This window comes from Peromyscus californicus, unplaced genomic scaffold (genome assembly GCF_007827085.1).
Source record: "Peromyscus californicus insignis strain IS unplaced genomic scaffold, ASM782708v3 Scaffold_5__1_contigs__length_169319896, whole genome shotgun sequence".
NCBI lineage: Eukaryota > Metazoa > Chordata > Mammalia > Rodentia > Cricetidae > Peromyscus > Peromyscus californicus.
In genome coordinates, this window is record NW_026294573.1 from 10008510 (window position 1) to 10020718 (window position 12209).

Below are 12209 nucleotides of genomic sequence, written 5' to 3' on the forward strand. Positions count from 1 at the left end.
GGAGCTGGAGAACAAGTACAGCCACCCTAGTCTGTTTACCAAACGCACTAGGGTGAGCTGTGTCCCTGAAACCTTTCCCGACCCCACAAGCTCCACTCATCACCTCCACTTGGCAGAGGAGGTCACTGAGGTGCTTGGAGGAGACACTGCTCGGCCCAAGTGAGCTCCGAGGTCCTGGGATCTGCAGCCCTAGCGGGTGGAGGGGCAAGTCCTTAGGTTCGAGAACCGAGGCGCGACTCCGCAGGAGCCTTGGGGAGCTTCCAGGTGCAGCGTCCAGAGGCGCGCGCGGGGAGGAGGAGTGGATGCTCTGGGGCGGCCGCGGGCAGGGGGCGCGTCCTGCGGGTCCCTGCAGGTCCCTCGGGGCTGCTCCCGGGCCAATCCTCCTCGGCGCGTCCCCGCAGGCGCGCACCGCGGGCTCAGCCCGTGGGCTCGTGCACCCGCGGCGCGGGGAGCGTGCGCGCGCGCTCTCCCTCCCTCCCTCCCTCCCTCCCTCCCCGCCCCGCCCGCCCGCCGCCACCCCGCCCCCGGCCGGGTACCCTCGCCGGACCCGAGAGAGAGCGCCGCCGCCATCTTAGCCGCCGCCGCCGCCTCCAGCGCAGCGCTGCCGACTAGGGGAGGCGCGCGCGGCCCAGCAGCACGGCGGCTGCTGCTCCCATCCCGGTGCTCGCCGCGCCGCCCAGCCGCGGGGACCCCGGCTGTCTGCGCCCCTCTTAGCGTCCCGCGCACCTCCCTGCCGCTTCCGCGTCGGGCCGGCCGCGGCGCCCCGAGCCCGAGCGATGCTGCGCCGCCCTGCGCCCGCGCTGTCCCCGGCCGTCCCGCTGCTGCTGGCCGGGCTGCTGAGCGGCGGCGGGGTCTGGGCCGCGCGAGGTAAGCGGCGGGGCGCGGTGAGCCGGGTGCGGGAACCATAACCGGGTGCAAGGTTGGGCCGAGTGCGGGAGTCATGCGGGGCCGCGGGGTTCGGGTCGGGGCCGGGTGCGGGAACCGTGCCCCCGGTTCAAGGTGGGGGCCCGAGTGCGGGAGTCATGCGGAGCGTCTGGGTTGTGGACAAGGTGGACAGCCCTGAAGTCGTGCAGGGCCTCAGGGTTCTGGGCCGAGTGCGGGAATCGTGCCAGAGCCCAGGGTTCGGGTCCTAGTGCGCGCATTGTATTAGCAAGGTTCGGGTCCAAATGTAGGAATAATGCCAAGGCCCATGGTTCGGATCCGAGTGCGCGAATCGTATTGAGCTAGGTTTGGGTCCGAGTTCCAGAATAGTAACCGGGTGCAAAGAGGTGGGCAGAGGAGTCGTTTAGGACTGCAGGCTTTGGGTCCGAGTGTGGGAATTGTGCCAGGACCCAGTGCACGCGTTGTATTGGGCGAGGTACGGATCCGAATGCGCAAGTCGTATCCGGCAAGGTTTGGGGCCCAGCGCGGAGATCGTATCAGGGGCACAGGTGCAGGACCCAGTGCGGGAATGGTGTCAGCGCACAGGGATCGGTCCCGAGTGAGGTGGTGTTACTGGGGCGCGGGATTCCGGCCGGAGTGTGGGAATGATTGCTTGGGCGCAGGGCTGCGGGCTGAGTGCGGAGCACCGAGCCGGTTCGCTACGTGAGGTTCAGGTGCAGGCGTGCAGAGCCGGGCACTGAGCCCCGGAGAACCTAGGCACGCGCTGCAGTTGCCTCGGGGAAGCCAATTTTTTTCCGGGCGGGGCACCTGGGTCTTGAGCAGCCCAGTTGCAGCCCCAGGATGGTGGAGGTGCTCATCTGGGGAGATCAGGGGACGCACGGAGAGGGTCAGCCCACTTTCCAGGAGTGCACTCAGCCTGGGTGTGCGCCCCTGGGTAGGATGCAGTGGTCCTGTATTGGGTGCTCAGATGTGCATCAGCTGGGGAATGCACGCATGGATTTTGGTGTGTGCTTACATAAGAATCCACTCCTCCGCATCCCTTTCCCAAGATCCCGGTTCTCAGCTGCGGCTAGGTGGACACCACGACTTCGCCCCTTTCTGCCTCCTCTCTAAGTCCTTGAAACGTGGTTTCCGAAGTAGCAGAGGCGAAAATTCTGCTTCCTTCCCACCCTTTTACCCAAGGCGAAATTGAGAAGGTGTTTGTGACCACTTCTCACCTACCGGGTGTGAGCAAAGTGTTCATCTCCCGCAGCTTTACTCACGGTGATGTGCAAGGCTGTATGACCACCACAGAAACTAGAAGCCCCGCTAATTCTTAGGATTGTAGGTGACAAATAATATTTCTTTGCTAACTGATTGTTTTAAATATTCATCCACTTCAACTAAACATTTTACCAGCCTTCTGATATTGACTGAGCTTGCCACCAAAAAGCTTACGCATTGCAGATAAAGGCTCTTGAACGGAACTTGGAATTGTAAACATTGCCCTGCTCTTAAAGGATTCTAGGTCTATAGTCTATTAGAGCGCTCTAATCTGTTTTCTTCGAGTGTATATTTTGGTAATCAGAAGAACTTTGGGGAAGGAGAATTAATAGAAGTCTGGATGAGATGGTCACATAATAACTTTGCAAGCTTTAAAAAAAGGTTGCTTTTTCTCCTTAGCCTGACATAGGAAAGTTGTGTTCACAAAATAAAGGGCAGAAGAGGCCAAGGCAGCCTTTGTTCCAGCGTGCCACACAGAGGGTGATAAACTGTGAAAACTTCTTTTATTTCATTTAGAACATTCTGTCCATTCTTGTCAAAGTCAGCTCCTCCTTGGCACCGAGCAGCTACTTAGCCTGCGTTTGGTTTTTTAAACGTTTCATTCAGCCAAGTTTGAAGTGAGGTTTGAAAGCTGATATATCCAAGAGGGGAAAAAAGTCAGTTTTGGAAAAACCCCATACATTAAAAAAAAAAGAAAAGTGCTTGGGTTGGGTATTTTAGAAACAGTTGGAGGAATATGTAGTTCAGTTGACAGTAACACTGCTTGTTTGAACCCATGATTTCTAAGTTTGTTCCTGTACCTACATTTGTGTTCATCTTTTAATTACTTTGGTTGGACTGAGGTATCAGTGTCCCCTGACTGTCCTCATTATGGCAGACTGGCAGAGAGGAACGGGAAATTTCCAGTGGGTTGAGTTTTTGAGTCATTTGTAATCTACTTTCTCTAGCTTTTCCCTGGTGCACGTATGGCCCATTGGGGTTCTTAGTCTTCAAAATAAAAACATTTAAACATCAGCTTTTCTTTTGCATTTGTTGTTTCTTTTTTTTTTCCAGCTTGCACATTCATGAATATTCCATGACATGCTAATAAAACAATTTCAGTTTGAAATGTTACAAATGAGTTTTATATGTAAATATGCAATTTGTGGAGGCGCTTTCTGTAGGCTCATTATTTCAATTAGCATCTGAGTGCTCCCAGCGATGTTGGTGCTGGGGACAGAGCCCAGGGCCTTGCCTAGGCTGGGCCATGCTCTGCTGCTGACCCCCGCTTCCACTTCCGTATTCCAGATGGTTTCATGGTGCAAGTCAGAAGGGGATAAATTGCTGTTCATACTCCATATATCTTGAATAATTACAGATGGAATAAAGTTCACATGCAGACTTAGAGTGAAGATGGTGACTATCCTAATATAAATTACATTGGATTATTAATTAATTGTCTTGAAAATTTTTTAATCCCCTCCCCCATCTTTGAGATAGTCTCACTCTGTAGCCTGGAGCTTGCTGTGTAGACCAGGCTGGCCTTGAACTCGAGGTGATCCCCCCCCCCCCAGGTTACATGCCTGCACCTCCTGTCTGGCTAATTAGTTGTTTTGTTTTAGAGTACTATAGAATTTCACTTTAATTTAAGTAAATCAGAATACTGGAAGTCTCTGCATGCCCTGGATGGTTGTGTCTGCTGCAGCTTATCTTCTCGAGAAGGAGATCGTGAAATATTATCAGGAACTAGGGACTGAAGTGGAGCAATTGGAAAGCTACCTGATGTTATAGTCACTGTTATTTTCTTTTCTTCTAAATTTTCTTTTTTATTTTTGAGGCAAGGTTTCTCTCTGCAGCCCTGGCTGTTCTAAAACTAGCTTTGTGGATCAGGCTGGCCTCAAAATCACAGAGATCTGCCTGACTCTGCGTCCCAAGTGCTGGGATTAAAGGCGTGTGCCACCACCGCCTGGCAAAATTTTCACACAGACCTCTAACAGCTTAAAACTGAAATCTTAATTTTGTGGGGTTTTTTTGTCTTCAAAATCAAATACCAACAATAAAGCATAAGATCGGAGTGCCTAAGCCTCCCTCACTGTCCTGTGTGACAGCTGAAGGCTCTCTTGAGATACAGGTGCCTATGTAGAGATTGAGCCCAGGGTCTTGAACATGGCCGAACAAATGTGCTAAGCCGCTTCTCCAGCCCCTACCATCCTATTTGAAATTCTCTCTCAACCCCTGAGTCTCCCTTTCTCTACTTATTTGTTCATTTTTGCATAGCATTTACCTCATTAATTTCCTTTTTACATTGTTTGTTTATTATTTGGGGAGAGGGAGGCATACCATCTAGCCATTTTGCTAGCTCCTGTTAAATAGGCTTCTATAAATAACTTTGAAGCAGGAGAGTCATTTCAATATAGAATTTATTATTATCTTTAGTCTAACACTTATTTGGATGCAGAAGAATTAATAAAATAAAATTAATAAAGTACTACTAATTCTTAGTGTGTCATAGTTCAAAAGCCTTTAACTTGATTACTTGGAGTATTGGATTAGGAGGTAATTCATACTTTGGCCATATACTTTAGGAGAAAGAACAAAACCAAGCAGTTTCATAGAAATTCCTTTTCTGTAGAACTATTGGAAGTTTATTTCGAAACCAGGCAGTGGTGGTCCACACCTTTGATCCCAGCACTTGGGAGGCAGAGGCGGAGGCAGGAGGATCTCTGTGAGTTGGAGGCCAGCCTGGTCTACAGAGTGAGTTCCAGGACAGCCAGGACTACGCAGAGAAACCCTGTCTCAAAAACAAAACAAAACAAAAAACAAAAAACCAACCAAAACAATGAAAAGTTCATTTCGATTATCATTTGTATTGCTGCTAACCTGTTAAAAAAGGTGTATCTTTTTGGTGTGTGTGCAGGTATCTGCAGAGGCCAGGAGAGGGCGATGGAGTCCTGGGACTGGAGTTATAGGTGGTTGTGAACTTCCGGATGTGGGTGCTGAGAATCCAGTTCCAATCTTTTGAAAGCAGCCAGTGCTCTTAACTGCTGAGCCATCTCTCCAGCCCTGTTGATTTCATTCTTTAGTCAAAGAAAAACAACTCATATTTCAGATATGAAAAATATGGCCTGAAATGACAAATGAAATGATTTTTATATTGAAATCAGAAAATGCTATAATTGTAACACGTTTTAGTAATTGGGTAAACTTATTAAAACAAGTCTGAATATTCAAAATGGTAAACCTAAGATAAATGAACATTTTACACTACAGATTATTACTCAGGTGCCGTAATGCGCACCTATACTCCTAGCACTTGGGAGGTAGAGGCAGGAGAATCAGAGGTTTGAGATCTCTCTTGGCTGCTGCATAGAAAGTTCTAGACTGGCTTGGACCGTCTGAGACCCTGTTGCAGACAAACAAACCAATTGCCTTGTTTTTGTTATTGCTTGTAAGACAGGAAAATGTGATTTTTCTTTATTTTTGGCTAGAATTTTATTTCATGTAAAAGAATTGACACAGATGGTGAGATGGCTGATGGGCAAACTGCTTCTCCTTCAGATGGATCGTGAGTTCTGTCTCCGGGACTCACGTGGTGGAAGGAGAGAACCAACTCCCACAAGTTGTCCTTTGACCCCCACACGTGTGTCATGACACATGCAAGCTTCCCCATGAAATAAAGAAATATGATAATAATAATAAACAAACTGCCGGGTGGTGGTGGCGCACACCTTTAGTCCCAGCACTTGGGAGGCAGAGCCAGGTGGATCTCTGTAAATTCAAGGCCAGCCTAGTCTACAGAGCGAGATCCAGGACAGGCACCAAAACTACACAGAGAAATCCTGTCTCAAACCAAAAAAACAAAAACAAAACAAAACACCAAAAACCCCTAAGAATAGACCCAGGGCTGGAGAGATGACCCAGTGATTAAGAGTGCTTACTGCTCTTGTGGAGACCTAGGTCTGGTTTCCAGCACTGTAATTCTGGCTCCAGTGGATCCTAGTGCCTTCTTCCAGTCTCCAAGGCATTGCACACATCTGGTGCACGTACATGCAGACAAAACACCCATAAAAAAGGGAAATAAGCCGGGCGGTGGTGGCGCACGCCTTTAATCCCAGCACTCGGGAGGCAGAGCCAGGCGGATCTCTGTGAGTTCGAGGCCAGCCTGGGCTGCCAAGTGAGTTCCAGGAAAGGCGCAAAACTACACAGAGAAACCCTGTCTCGAAAAACCAAAAAAAAAAAAAAAAGGGAAATAAGCCGGGCGGTGGTGGCGAAGGCCTTTAATTCCAGCACTCGGGAGGAAGAGGCAGGCGGATCTTTGTGAGTTCGAGGCCAGCCTGGTCTCCAAAGCGAGTTCCAGGAAAGGCGCAAAGCTAAAACCCTGTCTCGAAACACCCCCCCCCCCAAAAAAAAAAAACCAAAAAAAAAAAAAACCCCAGCTAAATAAATCTTTTTAAAAATTGAAACAAACCAGGCATGATGACTTATGCCTGTAATCATAATGCTCAGGAGGGTGAAGCAGGAGGATTGCCACAAGTTTGAAGCAAGCCTGGCCATGTAATGAGTTCAAGGCCAGCCACCAGGAGCCTGATCCTCATGTATTCTAGTTGAGGCTTCAGAACATTCTACCTTGCTTTTCTTGTGGTCTTGATTTGGTAGAAGCAGAGTTTCTCAGACGAAATTCATGTTTGCAAATGGAAATTTAAAATGTCTGTTTGCCTGTAAACTACAACTTGCATAGACGGTGAGGAGTATGTACTCTAGACTGGTAGAGGTGATTTATGCGAAGTCATGTTCTTTCATTGTTAAAAACCCCAAATTCCAGGGTGCCCTTCAGACGCAAGCAGGTGCTGAGAAAGGCCACAGGTGGGGGCCTCGTGCTGTCACAGTCCCTCCCTGAACAGACTTCCTGAAGAGCCACCACCACTGTGTCACAGAAGCGACCTGCCCTCTGTCTCCAGCGTTAGGTGTGGTTTAGCTCATTTTATCATTTAGCTTTAGGATGATATTATTAGATTAGACATTTTCACAGGATGCCTTGCTGAGTGTGTTTTTTTTTTTTTAAAGGTTCTCGGCAAAGATTCAATTATTTCAAAGTAACTGAATATAAAGTGCCTTAAAAGCCTGTAAAATGCATTGAAGGTCAACCTCCTTCCTCTCTGAACCCCAGCAGGAGGCTAGTGGCAGGCAGCAACCTACCAAAAGAAGGCCTGTGTTTGCCTTAGTGCCTTTTTGGTCAGAAATGGACAGTGTCTCACTCACCTGTTTCAGATCAATCTGATTCTCCTGTCCCAAGAACTCCTATTGAGGCTGTTCTCAGATTTTTCTCTTTAACACATTCCTTTTTCTTTATCTTTTAACTGAACCCAGGGTACCCCCTTTCCCTCTTTCTCTCCTTCTCTCTCTCCTTCTCTCTCTCCTCTCTCTCTCTCTCTCTCTCTCTCTCTCTCTCTCTCTCTCTCTCTCTCTTCTCTCTCTCTGTGTATCAGAGGTTGACATCAGGTGTCTTTCTCCATTGTCCTCTTACATTTTCATCCAGGGTCTCTCACTGAACCCAGAGCTCACCAGTAGGCTACACTGGTTAGCCGGTGAATGAAAATGTCTCCATTCTCTGCACCCCAAGGACAGGGTCATAGACCTTCTGGACCTGGCCTTTATATGGGTGCTGGGGATCTGAACTCAGCACCTCATGCTTGTGCAACAGGCCAGTTAATTCCCGGCTGAGCCGTCCCCCGCTGTAGGAGACAGTCTCAGAGCTGGCCTCTGATGTTCCAGATAGATTGACCTTGCATTTGCAATCCTCCTGTCACTTTGCACCCCAGTGCTGGGATCATAGGTGTGCACAACCCTCCAGAGTTTATACAGTGCTGAGATGGAACCCGAAATTAACCTTTTAAAGTGCATGATTTGGTGCCGATGATACTCGTAAATTCACAGTTTCATTACCATCACCCCAGTCAAATTCCAGTCCATCCTAAACCCTGTACACGTTGGCAGTCCCTTGCCATGCCTTTGACACCCGCTGGTTTTTGTCTGGGTTTACTTGTTCTGGACATTGTACACTAGTTAGTGTTCTCATGGTGTTTGGCCTAACTTCTTTCACATAATGTATTTGCTTTTTCTTTCTTTCCTTCTTCCTTCCTTCCTTCCTTCCTTCCTTCCTTCCTTCCTTCCTTCCTTCCTTCCTTTCTTTCTTTCCTTCCTTCCTTCCTTCTTTTCTTTCTTTCCTTCTTCCTTCCTTCCTTCTTTCCTTTTCTTTTCTTTTCTTTTATTGTTGTTTTTCAAGACAAAGTTTCTCTGTGTAGTCCTGCCTGTCCTTGGACTCTGTAGACCAGGCTGGTCTTGAACTCACAGAGACCTGTCTACCTCTTCCTTGAAAATGCACCTGGCAACTTAGTGTATTTTCAAGATTTATCAGTATCATGGCATATGTCAGAACTTCATTCAGTTTTTGGCCAAATAATATCCCATTGTGCTACATTTTGTTTATTTATTTATCAGTTTATAGGCATTTGGGTTATGTCCACTTAGTACCTTTTTTATACTGTGAACATTTATGCACAAGATTTTGTGAGGATGTGTCTTAATTTTATTTTATTTTATTTTTTTTGGCTTTTTGAGACAGGGTTTCTCTGTGTAGTTTTGGTGCCTGTCCTGGATCTCGCTCTATAGACCAGGCTGGCCTCGAACTCACAGAGATCCTCCTGGTTCTGCCTCCCAAGTGCTGGGATTAAAGGGAGGATGTGTCTTAAGATCTCTTGAGTATATAATTAGGAGTGGGATTTATGGATCTTAGGGTAATTTTTTTCTTCTTCTTCTGAGAGCGTCTGATGTAGCCCAGGCTAGCCTGACTGTCGTTGATTCTCTGATCCCACTGCCAACTGGTGAGATCCCAGGCGTGTGCCAGCGGACCTGGCTGCTTTTGGTTTAACCTCATGTTTAACCTCCTTATGTTTAACCGGTTGACCTCAGACTGTTTCTCAGAGACTGTGACATCCTGTGACCGCCACAGTCACTCGAGGGAGCATTCCCGTTGTCTGTTCTTAAGTTGAAGGTTGCTGTTTTTCTCTTCATGGGGCATAGAAACATTCCACCCAACCGGTTCCTTCCTTTGTGTCTGTCCCAGGGTTTTGAGCGGCGTGGGGAGGAACTTTGAGGTCGCTGTCCTCTGCTTGCACAGCCCCACCCCCGGGACAGACAGGCTTGTGCGCACCTACAGGCTCGGGACACAAAGCCTCTCTCACGCTCTGCTTTCCTTTGGACTGAGCCCTATCTTTCCTATCTTGGCGTCATCTCAGCCTGAAGCTCTCTTTGTCACTTTTCACTCTGAGGCCCACAACATTTTGTGACCCAGTATCTCTCAGGTTCTCATGTTTGGTGATCTGAGATGGAGCCAGCTCATGTGAGGGACATAGCAGAATGTGGGGCTAGGCCTCTGAGCAGGGTGGAACTTCATGAAGGGGTCGTAAATGACATGTGAATTCCTAGGCTACAGCTAGCTGAGAAAATGACAGTTGCTCAGTCATTATGTTTTGTTATGCTAATTGGAGACTGGGGTAAAAAGAAAAGTATTTTGTCTGGTCCTTTGATTTTATTTTTTAATTAATGTTCCTTATTTACCCAATCTTTAATCCTAGTACAAAACATTTAGAGACTTTTTTTAGAATCAAATGTACTTTAAAACTTAGTAAGAATAAGCCGGGCAGTGGTGGCGAAGGCCTTTAATCCCAGCACTTGGGAGGCAGAGGCAGGTGGATCTCTGTGAGTTCGAGGCCAGCCTGGGCTACAAAGTGAGTTCCAGGACAGGCTCCACAGAGAAACTACACAGAGAAACCCTGTCTCGAAAAACCAAAAAAAAAAAAACAAAAACAAAAACAAAAACAAAAAAACTTAGTACGAATAAATGTCATCTTTAATACCTCTTTAAAAATGAAAGAAACAAAAATATTTATTCTAAGTTCCTCCCGATACTTAAAAATTTTCGAGACAGGGTCTTGTGTAGCCTAGACTAGCCTCCAGCTCCATACAAAGCTGAGACATGTGCTACCATGTCTAGTTTATGGGTGTTGTGGATCACATACACACACACACACCTCACACTTGAGTGTGGCTTTGTGCATGCTAGGCAAGTACTCTACAGGTCAAGCCACACTTGAGTGTGTGTATACTGCACACTTTTTTTTTTTTTTTTTTGAGACAGGGTTTCTCTGTGTAGCCCTGGCTGTCCTGGAACACTCTGTAGACCAGGCCGGCCTGGAAGTGACAGAGCTCTGCCTTCCTCACCGCCAGGCTCTATGCACACATTTTTTGACACAGGGTATCCCAGACTTGCTTAGAACTCAGTGTCCCCCAGGCTGGCCTTGAACTTTCAGCAGTCCTCCTGCCTCAGTCTTCCCGATGAACCAGCCAGTGTACAGCCTTCAGCTGATGCTCTCCTCCTGCTTCCCCTGCCCCTCCTGCCCTCCTCCCTCCCTGCCCCCCTCCCCCGCCCCACGGGGAGACTCTGGGCTTTCATTCTTTAGCAGCCTCAGGATGCAGGCTGCCTCTTTGTGCGCACAACACCTTGCCAGAGACATGTTCTTCTGAGTTCCTCAGAGCCAGTGAGAACAAGTGCGTGATTTGGGGCATTAAAACCCTGTGTCAGACAGATTGTGTGTACCTTGAAGTACACTGGCTAATTCCTGCCAGTTTCAAATTGCATATGGGGTTAGCACCTAGGATGACAGTAATTAAAACACACAGCTAATCCCTCATCTTTTTTTTTCCCTGCCATGCATTTCAAACGTTTATCAAAGAAATAAGAACAGTGTGCGCTGACGTGTCTCTAATTTCTTCCTGGCTTCCTCTGGGTGAAATTTGTGGAAGAACAGTGGGGTGGGGACTGGCGGTGAGGACGGTGGCTTTGTGCCTGAGCCCTCACTCACGGTGCTGCGTTAATGGCAGGGGATCTCGAAATCCTCAGGGTGGATTATAAACCCGGAATTGGTGAGGGCTGATCTGCTGAGGTTCTGTAAATAGCCACTCACACCTGTGTGTGATTCCCAAGCAAAGTATTTTCTCTTGGCAAGGGTTTGAAAAGGCTGTGCCCAGGTGTAGGAGTGCCTGTGCTTGCTTAGCCCAGGAGTAACTAGAATGCATCCTCTGTACTTCAAAGTCACAAATAGAAAATAAATACCCTGGGGCTGGAGATGTGGCCTAGCAGTGAGGATGCCTTGCGGCTGCTTGTCCAGAGAACCTGAGTTCGGGTCCCAGCATTCTTACCAGGCAGTTCACAAATACATGTAACTCCAGCTTCAGGGGATCTGATGCCCTCTCCTGACCTCCCCTAGGCACAGGTACACGTGGCATACACATAAATAAAAATAAGATAAATATCCCGGCTACAAGTGTGGCTTTGTGCTAGAGCACATGCTGTATGTGTGAGTTCCTGGATTTGATCTCCAGTATTGCAAAAGCAAACAGAATTCGGGGCCTAGAGAGATGGCTTAGGGGCTCAGAGCACTGATGGTTCTTGCAGAGGATTGGGTTCCCAGTGCCTACATGGCAGTTCATGACCATCCATAATTCCAGCTCCAGGGGATATGGGCACTGCATGCACATGGTGTGCATACATTCATACAGGCAAAGCACTCATACGTGTAAAATAAAATAATAAAATAGAATACAACAACAAAAACCTTAACTATGGGATTAGCAAGCCTGCTCAGCAGGTAACGGCACCTGCCGCACAAGCCTGGAGACCTGAGTTCGATTCCCAGAAACGTGGTGGAAGGAGAGAACTGAGTTCTGAAAGTTGTTCTCTGACCTCCGTGTGTTGCTGAGGTAGCACACCCATATTCCTGTGCATGCGCACATAATAGAACAAAATTTAAATGCTTTTCTATATGAATTGGATATATTTAAGCCATGTGGTGGCGCATGCCTTTAATCCCAGCACTTGGAAGACAGAGGCAGGTGGATCTCTGAGTTTGAGGCCAGCCTGGTCTACAGAGTGAGTTCCAGGACAGCCAGAGCTACACAGAGAAACACTGTCTCCAATCCCCGACCCCCCAAAAAACCCTCTTTTAAACTTGGATCATTAGGATGAA

The 12209-nt window shown here is 48.0% G+C and overlaps 2 protein-coding genes across 7 annotated transcripts in view; both read left to right on the top strand.

Annotated features, from left to right (window-relative positions):
• Ctnnbip1 (catenin beta interacting protein 1) overlaps window positions 1–12209 on the top strand; it is a 109946-nt gene that overhangs the window by 76023 nt on the left and 21714 nt on the right. The window lies entirely within an intron of this gene.
• Window positions 566–12209, top strand: part of Clstn1 (calsyntenin 1) — a 70514-nt gene continuing 58870 nt past the window's right edge. For 3 of the 4 annotated variants that reach the window (XM_052717337.1, XM_052717339.1, XM_052717340.1), the window contains exon 1: window positions 566–867. In XM_052717337.1, the coding sequence (XP_052573297.1) occupies window positions 777–867 (91 nt within the window). In that variant the 5' untranslated portion in view covers window positions 566–776. The remainder of the gene's footprint in view (window positions 868–12209) is intronic. The other variant, XM_052717338.1, reaches the window with a different exon arrangement.